Source organism: Schistocerca nitens, chromosome 2 (genome assembly GCF_023898315.1).
Source record: "Schistocerca nitens isolate TAMUIC-IGC-003100 chromosome 2, iqSchNite1.1, whole genome shotgun sequence".
Taxonomy (NCBI): domain Eukaryota; kingdom Metazoa; phylum Arthropoda; class Insecta; order Orthoptera; family Acrididae; genus Schistocerca; species Schistocerca nitens.
Window position 1 is genome coordinate 824453969 of NC_064615.1, and position 21205 is coordinate 824475173.

Sequence of the window (21205 nt, forward strand, 5' to 3'; positions counted from 1 at the left end):
CACCTGGAGCAGACAACATCCTTGAAAGAACCAACCAGTCAAAACAATTCCTCTGGTGTCTCAGATGTATGAGACAGGTGAAATATCCTCAGACTTCAAGCAGAGTGTAATAGTCCCAGTTCCAAAGAAATCACATGCTGAAAGGTGTGAATATTACTGAATTATCAGTTTAATGGTTGCAAAACCATAACATGAATTATGTTCAGAACTACAGTTGGAGCATTTGTAGATTTAGAGAAAGCTTTTGACAATATTGACACTCCTCGAAATTCTGAAGATAGCCAGGATAAAAATAGAGAGAATGAAATACTGTCTACAAGTTGTAAAAACTAAACTCTGCCTGAATAGGCCATGAAGGCCCAAAGGTACCGACTGTACAAGCTGTACAGAAAGCAAACTGCAGTTATTAGTTAAAGGGCATGAAAGGAAGCCAATAGTAGAGGCTGGAATGAGACAGGTTTGTAGTCTACCCCTCCATGTTCAGTCTGTTCTTTGAAGAAGCTGCAAAGGAAACCAAGGATAAATTAGGAAATGGAGTTAAAGTCTAAGGGTAAGTAACAAAAAACATTAAGGTTTGCCAATTATATTGTAATTGTGCCAGAGACAGCAGTTTAACAGATTGGGCAGTTTCATGAAAAGAGGTTATAAGATGAACAGCGATGGAAGTAAAGCAAGTGTAATTAATTAATTCTGGCGATACTGGGGAATTAAATTAGGAAATTAGACACTAAAAGTAGTAGATGAGTTTTGCTATTTGAACAGCAAGATAGATAATGGCCGAAGTAGAGAGGATATAAAATACAGACTTGCAGAAGCAAGAATAGAATTTCTGAAAAAGAGGAATCTGTTAACATCCTACGTAAATTTAAGTGTTCAGAAATCTTCCGTGAAAGCACTTGTGACTGTAGATGGATATGGCAGTGAAACATAGGCAATTAACAGTACAGACAAGACGGGAGCAGAAGTTTTGAAATGTGGTGCTACATAATAAAACCAATAAATAGATTGGTTAGATCATATAACTATTGAAAAGGTACTGAATCAAATTGGAGAGAAAAGAAATTAAGCATAACTTGACCAAAAGAAGGGATCAGTTGATAGAACTAGTTTTAAGGCATTAAGGAATAGTTATGGCTGTTGACATACTTTCCGGGATGTGAGGTCGTGGTCCAAGAACTTTTCTGCTCCTTACGTTTCGTCCAGAACTGCGCTGGACTTCCTCAGAGGCGCTGCTCCGCTGAGTCTTGCCGACTGACTGGCCGGGTACCTGCACATTCGAAGGAGGAAGATATCCTCGACTGGGGGGCGAAGTACTAGCACGCGAGGCGCTTCACCTTCTGGCATGACGATTTGGCTAGAAAATTACATGGCTTTATCGTGCTGCTTGGCTTGGCTTTGTGCTTTTTTTTTTTTTATCTTTAAACCAACAAAGAAAATAAGGCAAGTACTACGATCTGTGAAGGATAAACGCCCTCCCCTGTCGACATGTGGTGTGTATAAAATTCCATGTACCTGTGGTAAAGTTTACATTGGTACTACAAAAAGAAGCGTAAACACGTGACTGAAAGAGCATAAAAGTCTATGTCGACTTGGAAAAATAGAAAAGTCAGCTGTAGCAGAACATGCTCTTCAACCAGGCAACCACTAAGTGAAGTTTTTGGATACCGAAGTTTTATCTACAACATTAAATTACTATCCACGGCTATATAGAGAAGCTATCGAAATTTATAAACATCACGATAATTTTAATAGGAAAGAGGAGGCTATGAAACTTAGCGATATATGGACAGGGGCTCTACAAAATTGCTAACAATTTTTATCTTGGACAAGGTGGTAATCGATAGTCAACCTTATCTTTGCTATGGATTATCAGTGGCTCTACAAAATTGCTAACAATTTTTATCTTTGACAAGGTGGTAATCGATAGTCAACCTTATCTTTGCTATGGATTATCACTGCTCATCACGTCTCACCTGAACCACGCCCCCCTTTCTCACAATATACACTCCTGGAAATTGAAATAAGAACACCGTGAATTCATTGTCCCAGGAAGGGGAAACTTTATTGACACATTCCTGGGGTCAGATACATCACATGATCACACTGACAGAACCACAGGCACATAGACACAGGCAACAGAGCATGCACAATGTCGGCACTAGTACAGTGTATATCCACCTTTCGCAGCAATGCAGGCTGCTATTCTCCCATGGAGACGATCATAGAGATGCTGGATGTAGTCCTGTGGAACGGCTTGCCATGCCATTTCCACCTGGCGCCTCAGTTGGACCAGCGTTCGTGCTGGACGTGCAGACCGCGTGAGACGACGCTTCATCCAGTCCCAAACATGCTCAATGGGGGACAGATCCGGAGATCTTGCTGGCCAGGGTAGTTGACTTACACCTTCTAGAGCACGTTGGGTGGCACGGGATACATGCAGACGTGCATTGTCCTGTTGGAACAGCAAGTTCCCTTGCCAGTCTAGGAATGGTAGAACGATGGGTTCGATGACGGTTTGGATGTACCGTGCACTATTCAGTGTCCCCTCGACGATCACCAGTGGTGTACGGCCAGTGTAGGAGATCGCTCCCCACACCATGATGCCGGGTGTTGGCCCTGTGTGCCTCGGTCGTATGCAGTCCTGATTGTGGCGCTCACCTGCATGGCGCCAAACACGCATACGACCATCATTGGCACCAAGGCAGATGCGACTCTCATCGCTGAAGACGACACGTCTCCATTCGTCCCTCCATTCACGCCTGTCGCGACACCACTGGAGGCGGGCTGCACGATGTTGGGGCGTGAGCGGAAGACGGCCTAACGGTGTGCGGGACCGTAGCCCAGCTTCATGGAGACGGTCCTCGCCGATACCCCAGGAGCAACAGTGTCCCTAATTTGCTGGGAAGTGGCGGTGCGGTCCCCTACGGCACTGCGTAGGATCCTACGGTCTTGGCGTGCATCCGTGCGTCGCTGCGGTCCGGTTCCAGGTCGACGGGCACGTGCACCTTCCGCCGACCACTGGCGACAACGTCAATGTACTGTGGAGACCTCACGCCCCATGTGTTGAGCAATTCGGCGGTACGTCCACCCGGCCTCCCGCATGCCCACTATACGCCCTCACTCAAAGTCCGTCAACTGCACATACGGTTCACGTCCACGCTGTCGCGGCATGCTACCAGTGTTAAAGACTGCGATGGAGCTCCGTATGCCACGGCAAACTGGCTGACACTGACGGCGGCAGTGCACAAATGCTGCGCAGCTAGCGCCATTCGACGGCCAACACCGCGGTTCCTGGTGTGTCCGCTGTGCCGTGCGTGTGATCATTGCTTGTACAGCCCTCTCGCAGTGTCCGGAGCAAGTATGGTGGGTCTGACACACCGGTGTCAATGTGTTCTTTTTTCCATTTCCAGGAGTGTATAAGTCGCTCTCAGACACCCGACCAGTCGGTCGGCAAGACTCAGCGGAGCAGCGCCTCTGAGGAAGTCCAGCGCAGTTCTGGACAAAACGTAAGGAGCAGAAAAGTTCTTGGACCACGACCTTACATCCCGGAAAGTATATCAACAGCCATGTCACCTGGTCGTGAAAGCCTTCATTCTACAATAAGGAATAGTTAATTTAGTAATGGAGGGGGAGGGGGGGGTGCAAATTGTAGATGGAGACCAAAGCTTGACTAAAGTAAGGGGCTTCAAATAAATGTATGTTAGAAGTAGTTATGCAGATATGAAAAGACTTGCACGGGTAGACTATCAAGAAAAGTTGCATCAAACCAGTCTTTGGAGAATAAACAATAGCAACAATTATAAATGTGATTGGTGCAGTAGAGTTAAGTTCATGATCCATGAGCAACTTTAAAAGTTGTATATTGATGAAAGCCTTATCATGGTGGAGAGTTGCAAAAACTGCTTCCAGAGGAGGTTCTAGTGTCAGTTCACATAAATAATACAGAAGAAAGATAGTAAGAAGATACGTGAATAGGGGACAGAGAAAGAAGAAAAACCTTTTATGACAAAAATAAGATTGTAGTGATCAAATATGCAAATTTAGTCCTCAGTGACCAGCATAGTGTTAATATCACTGTGTTACATCCACTATCCCAGGTAATCTTTCTTTACTGCTCTATTATCCTATGGCCTTGTTGATTAGTTGATTTCCTGTTCTGCTTTGACTGCCTCTTCAACAATGGAGTTGGTTGAGATGCCCAAGAGTCTTGGCACCTTCATACTTCATACCATGTCCTGTATCTAGACAATAATCAACAATATCAGATTTTTCTGGCTGCTGTAGTGTTTCTCGGGGTAATGTTTGTTGTATTTGTCTACAACCATATGACAGGTCTGGTTGATGTATTGTTTCCTACACCAAGGAAAAAAATCTTGTGATTCCTTGCCTCCTTTAAGTGCAGGAATCATATTTTTAAGAGTGACTAGGCTGGACACACCAGAAAGTGCGTACGCAGTGTGTGTCTCTAACAAGGAGCTCTTGATGTCAGCTGAGATGATGTAACTGTCGCTTTTGCTCCAAGCAGTTGCATGTTTATGCAGCCTACAGTGGTACCAGCCCCTGAAAATGAACAGCTTCCAGTAGGAATATTTATGGCTTCTGCAGTAACTTCTGACATTATGCATGATGCAGTGATCTTATAAGTAACTATCTTATTACAAAAACCTAAAGAAAACATCTTGTTTTTTTTTTTTTTTTTTTTTTTTTTTTTTTTTTTTTTTTTTTTTTTTTTTAAATATGTTTTCATTTAATGTGAGAATACATACATGGTGACAAGAGTAGAATAGTTTTTCTTATTACCAGAGTTAAAGGTAATAACTAGATCTGGCATTAGTATGTAGTCAAAGTTGTAGCATTGTGGTTTCACTTCATTTCTTACAAAGAGAGCTATTTAAAGTCACTAGTTTTTGCTATATATAGTAGACAGGGAATTCTGTTATTGTAGTGTAACGTATACAATTTCATTCTGTCTGTCTTTGCAAAATAATAATTCTTCCATTTTCTGGACCAAACCTATTTTGTCTCATTTGTCGAAGCAGCAATGGGTTTTATGATATACAAGCGCTGTTCAATAAAGAATGATCATAATTTTTTTGACATCATACCATTACTTGATGGTCCTTCTCACAGTGTTCTCCCATGAATGCAATGCACTTGTCACAGCGTTTCTGCCAGTCTTCAAATACATGCTGGAAACTATTTTTTGAGAGATCCTTCAGAATTGCCTTTGCAGCCTTCACCACTGCTTCTGATGATTGATAACGCCTCTCACGAAGGCGTTTCTTCATGTCAGGGTATAGAAAAAAGTCACATGGGGCCAAATCCATACTATAGGGAGGGTGAGGGATGCACTTCACGTTGATTTTTGCAAGATATTCAGCAACAACATTGACAGTATGTGGCTGCACATTATTGTGATGCAGCATCCAGCCTGCTTCACGGAAATGTGGTCTTTTGCGCCTGATATGGACTTGCAATGTTTTCAGGACGTCCCTGTAATATTGTTCAGTTACTGATGTGTGTGTAGGTACAACGTGCTGATAAACCTTTCCATGAATATCAAAGAATGAGATGACCATAACTTTCCCAGCAGAAGCAATCACTTTTCCTTTTTTGGGTGTCAATGATGAAGGAGATTTCCACACTGACCTTTGCTGTTTACTCTCAGGATCAAAATGATGTAGCCAGGTTTCACCAGCAGCGATTACATTTGGAAGAAACTGTGGATCTTCCTCTAACGTCAATTTTAACTGCATGCAGACCTGCTCGCGAATTTCCTTTTGTTCGGGAATCAGCAGTCTTGGAATCCATTGTGCACAAGCACATGTCATCTAATTTTTCTGTAACAAACATGTGGGTGGCACCCAATGAAATGTTAAGTATTTCAGAAAGTGATCTTAAGATAATTCATCAATACTCCTTCACAATGACAGCAGCAGTGTTGATGTTTTCTTTCGTAAGAGCAGTAACTGGGGCACTGGGTCCACCTTCCTTTGAAATCGATTGTCTCCCCTCTTTAAACATTTTAAACCACCTTCGAGCTGTGCTGTAGGGAAGAACAGACTCTCCTTAGACCTCCTGTAACATTGTATAGGCCTCAGCTGAAGATTTGTTGAGATGGAAGCAGAATTTCAAAGCCGCATATTGTTCCTCGCATTTTGCCTCCATTGCAGCGGTAGGCAGTAATGAACATGTCTGACCTTGCCTGCCTCTCACAGGCGGGAACCAGGAGTCTCAACAATGAAACTACTAATGCGTGTTTGTTGCACATTAAGCTAACAGAATATCATAAGATTAAATTTTAGCATGTGAAATTGTTGTGTTGTTGTTGTGGTCTTCAGTCCTGAGACTGGTTTGATGCAGCTCTCCATGCTACTCTATCCTGTGCAAGCTTCTTCATCTCCCAGTACCTACTGCAACCTACATCCTTCTGAATCTGCTTAGTGTATTCATCTCTTGGTCTCCCTCTACGATTTTTACCCTCCACGCTGCCCTCCAATGCTAAATTTGTGATCCCTTGATGCCTCAAAACATGTCCTACCAACCGATCCCTTCTTCTAGTCAAGTTGTGCCACAAACCTCTCTTCTCCCCAACCCTATTCAATACCTCCTCATTAGTTACGTGATCTACCCACCTTATCTTCAGCATTCTTCTGTAGCACCACATTTCAAAAGCTTCTATTCTCTTCTTGTCCAAACTAGTTATCGTCCATGTCTCACTTCCATACATGGCTACACTCCATACAAATACTTTCAGAAACGACTTCCTGACACCTAAATCTATATTCGATGTTAACAAATTTCTCTTCTTGAGAAACGCTTTCCTTGCCATTGCCAGTCTACATTTTACATCCTCTCTACTTCGACCATCATCGGTTATTTTACTCCCTAAATAGCAAAACTCCTTTACTACTTTAAGTGTCTCATTTCCTAATCTAATTCCCTCAGCATCACCCGACTTAATTTGACTACATTCCATTATCCTCGTTTTGCTTTTGTTGATGTTCATCTTATATCCTCCTTTCAAGACACTGTCCATTCCGTTCAACTGCTCTTCCAAGTCCTTTGCTGTCTCTGACAGAATTACAATGTCATCGGCGAACCTCAAAGTTTTTACTTCTTCTCCATGAATTTTAATACCTACTCCGAATTTTTCTTTTGTTTCCTTTACTGCTTGCTCAATATACAGATTGAATAACATCGGGGACAGGCTACAGCCCTGTCTTACTCCTTTCCCAACCACTGCTTCCCTTTCATGCCCCTCGACTCTTATAACTGCCATCTGGTTTCTGTACAAATTGTAAATAGCCTTTCGCTCCCTGTATTTTACCCCTGCCACCTTCAGAATTTGAAAGAGAGTATTCCAGTCAACATTGTCAAAAGCTTTCTCTAAGTCTACAAATGCTAGAAACGTAGGTTTGCCTTTTCTTAATCTCTCTTCCAAGATAAGTCGTAAGGTCAGTATTGCCTCACGTGTTCCAACATTTCTACGGAATCCAAACTGATCTTCCCCGAGGTCGGCTTCTACCAGTTTTTCCATTCGTCTGTAACGAATTCGCGTTAGTATTTTGCAGCTGTGACTTACCAAACTGATAGTTCGGTAATTTTCACATCTGTCAACACCTGCTTTCTTTGGGATTGGAATTATTATATTCTTCTTGAAGTCTGAGGGTATTTCGCCTGTCTCATACATCGTGCTCACCAGATGGTAGAGTTTTGTCATGACTGGCTCTCCCGAGGCCATCAGTAGTTCTAATGGAATGTTGTCTACTCCCTGGGCCTTGTTTTGACTCAGGTCTTTCAGTGCTCTGTCAAACTCTTCACGCAGTATCTTATCTCCCATTTCGTCTTCATCTACATCCTCTTCCATTTCCATAATATTGTCCTCAAGTACATCGCCCTTGTATAAACCCTCTATATACTCCTTCCACCTTTCTGCTTTCCCTTCTTTGCTTAGAACTGGGTTGCCATCTGAGCTCTTGATATTCATACAAGTGGTTCTCTTCTCCCCAAAGGTCTCTTTAATTTTCCTGTAGGCAGTATCTATCTTACCCCTAGTGAGATAAGCCTCTACATCCTTACATTTGTCCTCTAGCCATCCCTGCTTAGCCATTTTGCACTTCCTGTCGATCTCATTTTTGAGACGTTTGTATTCCTTTTTGCCTGCTTCATTTACTGCATTCTTATATTTTCTCCTTTCATCAATTAAATTCAATATTTCTTCTGTTACCCAAGGATTTCTATTAGCCCTAGTCTTTTTACCTACTTGATCGTCTGCTGCCTTCACCACTTCATCCCTCAGAGCTACCCATTCTTCTTCTACTGTATTTCTTTCCCCCATTCCTGTCAATTGTTCCCTTATGCTCTTCCTGAAACTCTCTACAACCTCTGGTTCTTTCAGCTTATCCAGGTCCCATCTCCTTAAATTCCCACCTTTTTGCAGTTTCTTCAGTTTCAATCTGCAGTTCATAACCAATAGATTGTGGTCAGAATCCACATCTGCCCCAGGAAATGTCTTACAATTTAAAACCTGGTTCCTAAATCTCTGTCTTACCATTATATAATCTATCTGAAACCTGTCAGTATCTCCAGGCTTCTTCCATGTATACAGCCTCCTTTCATGATTCTTGAACCAAGTGTTAGCTATGATTAAGTTATGCTCTGTGCAAAATTCTACAAGGCGGCTTCCTCTTTCATTCCTTCCCCCCAATCCATATTCACCTACTATGTTTCCTTCTCTCCCTTTTCCTACTGACGAATTCCAGTCACCCATGACTATTAAATTTTCGTCTCCCTTCACTACCTGAATAATTTCTTTTATCTCGTCATACATTTCATCTATTTCTTCATCATCTGCAGAGCTAGTTGGCATATAAACTTGTACTACTGTAGTAGGCATGGGCTTTGTGTCTATCTTGGCCACAATAATGCGTTCACTATGCTGTTTGTAGTAGCTAACCCGCACTCCTATTTTTTTATTCATTATTAAACCTACTCCTGCATTACCCCTATTTGATTTTGTATTTATAACCCTGTAATCACCAGACCAAAAGTCTTGTTCCTCCTGCCACCGAACTTCACTAATTCCCACTATATCTAACTTTAACCTATCCATTTCCCTTTTTAAATTTTCTAACCTACCTGCCCGATTAAGGGATCTGACATTCCACGCTCCGATCCGTAGAACGCCAGTTTTCTTTCTCCTGATAACGACGTCCTCCTGAGTAGTCCCCGCCCGGAGATCCGAATGGGGGACTATTTTACCTCCGGAATATTTTACCCAAGAGGACGCCATCATCATTTAATCATACAGTAGAGCTGCATGTCCTCGGGAAAAATTACGGCTGTAGTTTCCCCTTGCTTTCAGCCGTTCGCAGTACCAGCACAGCAAGGCCGTTTTGGTTAATGTTACAAGGCCAGATCAGTCAATCAACCAGACTGTTGCCCCTGCAACTACTGAAAAGGCTGCTGCCCCTCTTCAGGAACCACATGTTTGTCTGGCCTCTCAACAGATACCCCTCCGTTGTGGTTGCACCTACGGTACGGCCATCTGTATCGCTGAGGCACGCAAGCCTCCCCACCAACGGCAAGGTCCATGGTTCATGGGGGGCATGTGAAATTATGACCATAAAAAATTATGATCATTCTTTATTGAGCAGCCCTTGTACAACAAAAAAGGGCCACTGATGGCTGCCCAGACTTGCAAAAGCTTGCTTTCTCAAGAAAAGTAAGAATAAGTTGTGTTTTTCAAAAACAGTCAATACCAAGTCCTAAACTATTTATACCAAAATGTGCAATTTTATAACTTCACAAACCAGATTGTAATTTTTTTGAGAATGCCGTTTCAGGATGCCTTGTGAAATGTGGTTGAGCACTTTCCTTTTGCTGTGTTATCGCTGTGCACATTTATTGCATTATGCTGCACTATTCATACATTAACAGTGTAGAACAGACTGTAGTATTATCTTCTTTGCATGTTCGTTAATATTTGTAGTGTTGTTTTCCGTAATATTATCAACTGTAGTTTTATTTTGTAATTGTCAGTATGATCCTACGTTCAAGTAGAGGTAAGTATACTACCTTGATTCACTTGTCATTCATCTTATGTTTCACAAGAACTAAGTTGGAACTTACTATTAAGCCTCTACAGACAAGTTGTAGTCTCATCATGAAACAGGTAACTGGTTTTGTATATCTGCTCATAGAAGTGTTGTATACGTGTCATTTTTTATGTACATAGTAAAAGTGAATTATATTTTAAATCGAGTACTTCTTAAAAGCCTATCTCTTGTCTCACAATACCATTACAAGAATTTTCTTTCCCAATTTGAGCTTGTACTCTATTTCCGATGGCCTCATTCTGAAGTGACATCAAACCTTATCTTCATTCCTTTTTCCTTGTTCTGCTTCCTCTCTTAATGCTAGCATCTAGCTTATAGTTTTGAAGATATACAGTATGTTCTAATAATCCTATGAAAATTTCAGCAAGTGTCCCATGGGAGGATGCAAGGCACCACCGTCACTGGCAGCGAGTCCTTTCTCAGGTGGCAGGCCTGCACTTGTCAACACTGAGCTTCCCACTCCCATCATCAGGCACCGTGCTAGGTGGTACTATGGAGCTACATGGCAGCAACATCTCACTCGCCTGCTTTCACGGGATAAACTTCAAGTCAAAGTCATGGGCACTGTTCTCCCTCAAAGAACCCTGCATCTCTTTTGCCACTGAGGCTCAGGAAGTACCTTCAACAGATGGTAAGAATTAAGACTCTAAAATTACATTACCTTAAACTAATAAAATACCTATTCTCACAAAAGGTGGAACTACAACATTGTAACTCTCTCTCTCTCTCTCTCTCTCTCTTTCTCTCTTTCTCTCTTTCTCTCTCTCTCTCTCTCTCTCCTTTTTTTCAAATCAGAAGTACTTTACACATCTGAAATGATGATGATCGGCGGCAAATCTCTAATCAAAAACATCAAGATACAAGAAAGGAAAAGTCTGAGGAAAATCTTAGGAACAAGTTACGTAAGTGGACATTGGATGAAGAAGAAAGCAAAGGGGGAAAAATCACAGATACAATCATTAAATAGCAGTTACATCTTTATTTCACTTACATGGAATGACTAACAACATGTTCACTGAGAATGTTCTGAACTTAGATTCATTGATGAAGGACTGAAACAATTGGCTATCAGAAATTCATGCATACCAGAAGCAAATTAGCAAATGTAAAGAAAATGTTTGACATAGAAAATACAAAACCATAACTAAAAATCACAAGTTTTTTGAGCCTCCTTGACACACAATGGAGAGAATAATTGCGCGAGAGGGGGGGGGGATGGGAATACCTACACAGAATTTATTATGATGAGATTTCAGTGTGTGTGTGTGGGGGGGGGGGGGGGGTAACAAAACTTTTTTTTCCTCTCCCCAAAAACTATGAGCTGTCCATTTGGTCATTCACATGTCTGTTTGCTGTATTCAAATATGTGTGTGTGTTGTTGTGGTGTAACATCTGTTTACAACAGTGAGGTGTAAGGAAGGGGCCTCCAGAATACTTACCTCCTCTTTGTCCTGCACAAGTACCACGTTTTGACTCTGGCATTCCATACTGGAAGTTTTAACTCTTGAATTCCTTTGTTGTAACATAGTTTACACCCATTTATTTGTTGTTTTCATTTCAGTAAGATATTTGTGCAGCATCTCACCTGCACTTGCTATTCATCACATACTTGTGATGGTAATATACTCTTACCTCTCAACTCGTATTCTGTAATGAGTGTATAGTATGACAGTCACCAAGGTTACAAAAAGGGAACAGATACATCAATGTCTGGACAGAAAGTTCATGATTTTGTGAAGAAAAATTACAGGACATGAGGGAGATTTGAACACGGATCTTATGCTGAGGAGTTTAACTCCGTGACCACACGATGACGACAAAATCGTGATTATTGCATGTTGCTCGATGTTGCACATCTTGAGCTTGGACCATTCTCAGTTTCTATTTTGCTTCTTTTTTCACAGTTCCGGAAGTCTTCTTCCTGTTTTCATAATTGATCCGTGTTCAGTTTTGACGGGCTGCACTTTGTACCATTTTACCACTAAATCTGAGGAGGGTGCATTGGGTAGTTTCCCTAGTGAGGTATCAGGTATCAACCCATGCTACAATGGCCACATTAGTACATAGTGTAACCTCCATAGGCACTGACTCTGTCATCCAGATGATTGTACAAATGGCAAATACTGTCCTCCAATATGTTATGCCATACCTGCTCAACCTATTCAACCTGTAAAAGTTGTTGGTTAAAATGTCACCTGAATTGCTTCTCATCCCACCACATCTCACACAAGCTCGATTTGAGTCAGGTCTGGAGATCATGCTGGCCAGGGAAGTCATTGCACATCTTGCAGAGCACATTGAGTTTCACAGGCAGTATGTGGGCAAGCATTATCCTGTTGGAACAACACGTCACCTTCCTCTTGCCAGAACAGCAAAGGAACGGGTTTAACAACATTCTGCACATACTTAGCCCTGATTAGCATCTCCTGTATACCCACCAAAAGGCGTACAAAAGTTGTAGCTTATCGCATCATGAACCACGACGCTTGAAGTGGGGCCAGTGTGTGTTGGACAAATGCACTCTACAAGACAATGCTCACCAGGTCTGTGTCGTATGCACAACCAACCATCACTTGTGTGCAGGCAGAATTTGGTTTCATCGCTGAAGGCCTCGATGTACATTTCCATCTTCCAAGTGATTCTCTGTCAGCACCAGTCGAGCTGTGCATGTTGATGCTGTGGCGTGATTGGAAGGTGGGCTAGAGGTGTGCTTTCCTGTAGTCCCACTGCTAACTACCAGTTCACGACAGTCGGTGTTGACATATCTGGGCTCAGAAGCCCTCTTACCTGTGCTGTGGCAGTTGTACGATCTGCCACTGATGCCTTCACAATTTGGCAATCCTGGTGAACATCTGTGCTGCATGGATATCCAGCACCTCTTCTACAGGTGTGAGAATGTTCTTGTGACCACCGAGACCAGCATTGTCGCACAACTGATGCAGCACATCCAACTTGTGTGGCAATTCCCTAAAAGGACTACCCCACCACTTGGACATTCACAATTTGACCCCTTTCAGATTGGTTCAGTTGGCTGTAAGGAGCAGAAGTGCATCTCCACTATGTGATTGCCTGCTTGCTTCAATTTGCTCCGCACCATGTATTTTGGCTGTGAGCATTCCTATTAATGGGTAGACAGAGAGTGGTCTCTGGCATCTATGCCACTATGCTGTCGGATAACATTGAAACCATTGGCAGTACTTCTACTGTCCCACAGGTCGTGTATGCCATCATCAAACCAAAATCGACATCACCCTCCGGGTGCATCAATTTTTTTTCCTGCAGTGTAGATGTGGGCATCTAAATATGAAGTGCAATGTCACATTGAATCATTGTTTTCTGTGTGTGTGTGTGGGGGGGGGGGACCCCACCTGCTGGCCAACGGGTTTTGTCATCTTCCGATTTTCTTGTTATATTATACATACAGTATTATGTAGCTGCACATATCAATTATTACTTAACTATGTACTGGTATTTTTGTATTCTCTGCAGGTAGTGAACACCAACGTTTGGATGTCCACGTTGTACAAACACTAACATTCAGTTTAGGCATGACAACTGAGCAACCTCACGCCCAACATCTCAGCATGGCAACAATATGCCGCGTCAGTCGAAATGTACTGTTTCCTCCCCAGTTTCGAACACTTCAGGAATGGTTTCATTATGCATTTGCATGCAGTGAAATTGATGGTAAGTATATAACATCGTCATAAATATTATCAGCCATATACAACCAGCACAAGTTAAACAAAACTGATTTTTTTTTAAATATTTTGAAACAATGTCACAAACAAAAGTAATAAAGCTGTTACCCAGCAGGAAGTGAAGTAGATACATTTTTATGCGATTTCTTTTCTCCTATGAAGTAAATCGACTAGCTACCTCTGAAGGGATCTGTAAATAAATATGAACTTTATACTATAGTACAGTTTGTCTTTTTTTTCCCGCTTGGTGCTCCACAAACATAATTTGAAAAAATATGACTTTCAGTTGCATGATGACCAAGGCTGCTCCATACAATAATTTATTTTATTGTTGAACCAGTGTTGAGCTAATGCTCATGATTGATGGCCCTGTTTACAATAGAGAAGCATATGTTGAAATAATTACTAATCAGTGTAATATATTATTAGTGTAATTTTATCTATAACAGCAATGAAAATTCCTGGATGAAACAACACATAAAGTAGGGAAAGGCTGGAACACAGCCTACGCCCTTAGAGTAGCTCCTACGTTACTGTTGACCCAAACATCCCAACACGATGGATGCATCAGCAGTGTCATATGCCTTCAGTGATACAAAGTGGAGAGCCATGAAATTTAATCTGAGGCATTGACACAAAGTCTAGTCATAAGGGACTACATACCCCACCACCCTGTCATCTCTTCATACCCTTGCTGACTACATATTGATCCACCACGATTCAAACTGACTGACTGTTGAGGGCCATTAGATCAGTGGCATTAGTGACTTGAGCTCAGTGTTTGGTTCTTTGTGTTATATTAAGAAAAATGATGTTAAACAATGGAAACTCCAAGTAGGAATATTAACAATATAGGAAAAGACAGATTGCTACTTACTGTAAAGAAGCCATGTCGTGTTGCAGACAGGCACAATTAAAAGACACTCTCAGTAGCTTTTGGCCACAGCCTTTGTCAGTAAAAGAGAGACAACACACACACGTGCGCACACACACACACACACACACACACACACACACACACACACAAACAAACAAACAAACAAGCACACCTCATGCACATATGACCGCCAACTTAATCATCTCGGGCCAGAATGCAACAGCTCGTGTGATGCAAACAGCAATCTGGAGAGAGTTGGGGAGGGAAAGAGAAGAGATAGTAGTGTACAGATGGGAGAGAGACAAACACTGTGTGGTGGAGTGTGCAGGGACTAGATTGCCAATGGGAGGTTGTGGGGCAAGGAGGTGGGGAAAAAAAGGAACAAAAAAGAGAGAAGCAGGGAAAGGCTTGCAGATGCATTGGCAGAGGACTGCAAATAAACTGGGCGAGAGATGAGTTTGGGGAGGAGATGAAAGGACAGAGGGGGTGGAAACTGTTGGGTGGAGGGTGTGGAGACAGTATATTACCAAAGGTTGAGGCCGGGATAATTACAGGAGCAGAGAATGTCTTGCAAGGATAACTCCCATCTGCACAACTGGTAGAAGCTGGTGGTGGAGGGAAGGATCCAGATGGCTCAGACATTGAAGCAGCCATTGAAATCAAGTGTGTTATGTTCAGCTGCATGTTGTGCCACAGGTTGGTCTACTTTGCTGTTGGCCACAGTTTGATGGTAGCCTTTCATCCTGTAGACAAGTCACACCAATATAAAAAGCTGTGCAATGTCTCAGCAGAGCTGGTAAAGGACATGGTTGCTGTCACAGGTGGCCTGGCCCCTCTTGGGATAGGATAAACCTATGATAGGACTAGAAAAGGAAGTGCTGTGTAAGTGGATTGCGTAATTTTTGCACCTGGGTCTTCCACAGGGATATGATCCTTGTGACAAGGGGTTGGGATTGGGAGTGGCATAGTGATGGACTATGATTTGTGGTGCTTGGGTGGGCGACAGAACACTGCTTTAGGAGGGGTGGGAAGCATCTCGGGTTGAATGAACGGCCACCATCAAACTGTGGCCAACAGCAAAGTAGACCACCTTGTGGCACATCCTACCCAAGATACTTCCCACCCCTCCTGAAGTGGTGTTCCATTGCCCACCCAACCTCCACAACATCCTAGTCCATCCCTACGCAACTCCCAATCCCTTACCACGAGGACCTGTGTAAGGCCCAGGTGCAAAACCTGCCCAATCTACCCACCCTGCACTTCCTTTTCCAGTCCTGTCACAGGTTTATACTATCCCATTAGGGGCCAGCCCACCTGTGAAAGCAGCCATGTTATTTACCAGCTCTGCTGCAATCTGCGCAGCTTTTTATATTGGTGTGACTAACAACCAGCTGCCCACTAGGATGAATGGCCACTGTGAAACTGTGGCCAAGAGCAAAGTAGACCACCCAGTGGCTTAACATACAGCTGAACATAACACACTTGATTTCAATGGCTGCTTCACTACCCGAGCCATCTGGATCCTTTCCTACGGTCTCAACCTACAGTAACATACCATGTCCACACCCTCTACCCAACAGTTTCCACCACCTCTGTCCTCTCAGCTCCCACCCTGTTTATTTGCAGCCCTCTGCCAACACATCTGCATGCCTTTCACTGCTCCTCTCCTTTTTTGTTCCTTTCTTTCTCCACCTCCCTGCCTCACAACATCCCGATGCTGTGCCTGTTGGCAGTCTAGTCCCTGCACACTCCACCAGACAGTGTTCATCTCTCTCCCCACCCGTAGACTACTATCCCTTCCCTTTTCTTCCCTCACCCTCTCCAGATTGCTGCTTGCATCCCATGTGATGTTGCCTTCCGGTCCGAGATGCTGGAGTTGGTGGTCATGTGTGCTTGAGGTGTGCTTGTTTGTGTGAGTGAGGTGTCTCTCTTTTATTGACAATGGCTGTGGCCGAAAGCTGTTGTGAGTGTCTCGTAATTGTATCTGTCAGCAACTTGATGCATCTTCTTTACAGTAGTAGCAATATGTCTTTTCCTTCAGTGTTGAAAGGTGATGTTATTCACTGCCAATTCCAAGTAATTTTTCAAGATTGTCCTACATTATGAATCAAAGTGGCTCCATCAATATACATGCATTAAGTCATTAAATATAGATACAGTTTTCCAAGGAGGAAGGGAAGTCTTTCAATAGGCAGCAGGAATGTTTTGAAATTAGTAGGTTTCTTCTCTTATAAAAAAAGAAAACTGATAGGGAAACTTAAAGACCACAAAGAATGGAACAAATAAATTAAGAACAAAAATTAAGAGTGAGGCACCCAATGGACAGAAGAAAAGGATGCATTTCTTTTTAACGATTATAGCTGCTAAATTGACACAACTTCTCTCTACTTCCCTCTCTCTCACTCCCTCCTTTCTCCCTGTGTACCTTATCTTTGGCATTGGTTTAACCAATCAAAGAGCTTCTTTCATCAGGAAAAGGGGTTCCTCTAATGCTTGTTGTACTGTATCAAATGTAAGCAGACATGTATATCTGGTATGGTCGCTTGTTTAACCATGTGCTTTAGGCCCATAAGTCTGTGCTCTGCAATTGCAGCAGACAGACAACTTGAACAAGGATCTATTCTGATTTTCACAATGTATATGATAGTTGTAAATGTGGATATAGCTTTCATTTATGGAGAAAATTGTTCACCTGTTAGAGGAGAGATGTGATTGAAAACTGGAAGGCATCCTGATTGTCCAAGCCCAGTGTGAATATGCTAGAGGTATCAGCCAAAGGAGTATTGTTTGAATACTACATTGCAGCACATTTCATCCTTTTCCCATTTTGCTCCACCAGAAGCTTCATGGCAATGACATTCAGAATCAATTATAGTTGTCCAAATAGTGCCTACGAAGAACGATCAGTGATACAGCAATTCAAAAACTGTGAGCAAATCGATCTTCACAATATGCACTACTGCTCAGTTGAAAATACGCACAAATTGAGAGAAGTGAATAAACAGTGACCTTAGTTTCTCAATTATTCAATACAGGCTTTTCAAGAATCACATTGTTGGTCCCTGTTTTATCAGTGCGACTCTAAATAGCCACGTAGCTCATGCAGCTCTCATTATGAATATTCTTCTCAGTGGGGACAAATTCGTACTGGCATTCCACAGGCTTCAATTATGATACCACCACTGTTCTCGCTGTATTCTAACAAACCTTTGCTGATGATGTAAGCATCATAATGAAGTCTAGCAAAGCTGCAACAGCAGAAGCAGCAATAAATGAAATACAGAGGCTTAGCCAAAAGTTTTCAGCAACTCTTAAATAGGAAGTTTGACAACAGTGTGATTATCTTAATTTCAAACAGCAGTTTTCCTGGCCCTCAGAGCATGCATTTAGCAGTCCCCCTGCCACTGGATTTCAAACCATACTGCAAACAGTGACTGAAGACGCAGACAGTGCTGAGTGTGACGCAATGCAAGATGAATCTGTTGCACCACAAATTTTGTACAGTGGTTTGTTATGGCTACAAAAAGAAGTTAAATGCTGAAGACTGCCACTCTTCTCTGGTTTGTGTTTTTGGTGAGTCTGCTCCTTCTAGGGTCATCATTGGAAATGGTTTCATGAATTTTCAAGGGGTTGGGAGTGTCTTAAAGATGAATGTTAGTGCAATCCGCCATCATTGGCTGTGTCCCAAGAAAACATTGATACTGTAATGAAAATGATAGATGATGAACCTCTTGTCACATTTTGTGACATTGAAGAGACCATAAAAAATTTGGGTTGGCTGCGATGCAGACCATCATTCACGATCATTTTCACATAAGAAAGAGGTATGCCCATTGGGTGCCACATGACCTGGACAGAAGCCCAAAACCACACAAGAATGGATTGGTGTTGTTTTATTCTTGAAAAATTCAACAAATGGTGACTCAAAGGAACTTACAATGTCAACATAGGTGACGAAACGTTGTAGTGTACCCTTCTCCTCGGGGTTCTGCCGTGAAAAATATAAAATAGAAAATCTGATTGGGTGTACCCTTCTCCTCGGGGTTCTGCCGTGAAAAATATAAAATAGAAAATCTGATTGGGTTTGGAATTTTGGTGGTTTCAGTTACGGATAAGGCGGACTTTGTATTATTGATTGAGATCGTGCTGTAATTTGACCGTGCATGGCAGACTGGGTCGGCAACACTACAAAAAGCGACTGTACGGAAATAGCATCAGAAACTAATTGAAATTTACCTTATAATCTTGTTAGACACGCAGTATTAATTACAATGTAGTCTTCATGGCTGTCCTCCTAATTTCTCTTGTAGGACGACCCGTCTTTCACTTTTCTCCGTCTGTTGAAAACTTCTTCAAGTTGTCACTGTAATGATCAATTTTCAAATTTGATGATAACCACCTCGAGTCACTATTGAAACAACCTCACTTTGTAATGTAATTTTAATTTCCACCCAAAAGTACACTCAACACATCGCCAAAAAATACACGTCTTTCATATGAAGACAAGAGAGAGAGTGTCATCAATTAGTTGTTAAAAACAAAAACCTACGCAAAAGTAAAAAGACGATCAAAATTATTTATAAAAATCGGTCGCTGGCACAGCGCTCTTCTGCATGCGCGATCGTAAATTATATCTTTGTATTGGCGGAGGCGCAGAAGTCAAAGTACCATTACAATGCCTCCTCTACTGACACGCTCCGCAAGCGAGCGTGGCAGTATAGAAAATTTACATAGATACATATATATGAGAAAATAAGAAATTTACACATTACAAAAAATATTTCTGAGCACAATGCTCTTTGCATATCAGTCTTTGTATACAGTCTTTTTGGTGTGTATCTTCTTTAGGAGTCGTAACATTAATGTCTTTGAATTGCAGCGTATTATCGTTGATTCGTTGTTTAGCACAGCGTTTGAATTCATTTCACATGATTCGTGTTTACAATGGAATTAATTCGAGCAATAAATGTTTCTATTATATTGCTCCAATGTCTTTAAATGTAGTATCGGATTCTGAGTGTGTGTGTGTACTGCCTGGATCTCTTGCGTGTGACTTGAAGAAAATCCAAAGTTTGTTCAATGTGTCAACACGAAATTGTGATCTCCAGCAGTCGAATTTTGGTGGCGTCTACCGGGGTATAAATGGTCAATGAGGGCACAGGAAACACCTCACTGCCTACGACAGGTGATGAGCTTGTCTTTTACACCAACCTGAAGACCTGCCGGCTTCCACTACACCATACACTTCAAGGCATATTGACACTACGTAAATATTTCTTGACCAGTGTTCCATCATGTTAGTTTCTTCTTTGCATTTTCAGTTCCATTTATATGAATCATGTGCTACATGCACAAGTCCTTTGCAGTTCATTAACATCTCCTTAAAGTACATTTCTTGATCTAGTAAGTACATAAATATACAAATATTTACAATTAATCATTACATGAGATAGTTACATTGTTGTCATATAGCACATATACAGAATTAAATGAAAAATATAGTAAATTTTTACATTACATTCAATATCATTGTGCTGACATGTGAATTACATTACATTCAGATTGAAATATACATTTTATTTATTTTATTTGTTAGCTCTTCTTTTTCCCCATTTCGTTACACTTGCAACATTTGAAGATAATTGTGGCAACTCGCTAGAATATTCAACTTAAAATTCATCTTGCCTCCTGGAATAAAATTTACACATATTACAAGCTTCAAGACAGCCCTCTGAAGGAGGATAGGTTCATGGGATGGTCGCTAACTACTTCATAAATACGAGTAAAGTCATCTCCTACAGTGGACTACACAAAATAAAATATAATAAATAAAATACATGTTAACTTGATATAATGTAAAAGTTCCTATACCTAATACCGTTTCTAAGTGTGGTGTCCCCACTATTGCTGTTTCTAAGAGTGGTACCCCTCTATTACCGTTTCTAAGAGCGGTGCCCCTCTAAATATCATAGGATCCTACAAGTATGTACATCAGTGTGGTAAGAGAGTGTGTGTGTGTGTGTGTGTGTGTGTGTGTGTGTGTGTGTGTGTGTGTGTGTGTGTGTGTAAAATAGAGGGAAACATTCCACGTGGGAAAAATATATCTAAAAACAAAGATGATGTGACTTACCGAACGAAAGCGCTGGCAGGTCGATAGACACACAAACAAACACAAACATACACACAAAATTCAAGCTTTCGCAACAAACTGTTGCCTCATCAGGAAAGAGGGAAGGAGAGGGAAATACGATAGGATGTGGGTTTTAAGGGAGAGGGTAAGGAGTCATTCCAATCCTGGGAGCGGAAAGACTTACCTTAGGGGGAAAAAAGGACGGGTATACACTCTCACACACACACATATCCATCCACACATGCACAGACACAAGCAGACATCTCACAAGCATATCTTTAAATATGTCTGCTTGTGAGATGTCTGCTTGTGTCTGTGTATGTGTGGATGGATATGTGTGTGTGAGAGTGTATACCCGTCCTTTTTTCCCCCTAAG

The 21205-nt window shown here is 41.8% G+C and overlaps 1 protein-coding gene across 1 annotated transcript in view; it reads left to right on the forward strand.

The window, feature by feature from the left end:
• Positions 1-21205, forward strand: part of LOC126237082 (transmembrane protein KIAA1109 homolog) — a 567281-nt gene that overhangs the window by 504461 nt on the left and 41615 nt on the right. The window contains exons 82-83 of the mRNA XM_049946881.1: positions 10486-10752; positions 13611-13808. Of these exons, the coding sequence (XP_049802838.1) occupies positions 10486-10752; positions 13611-13808 (465 nt within the window). The remainder of the gene's footprint in view (positions 1-10485; positions 10753-13610; positions 13809-21205) is intronic.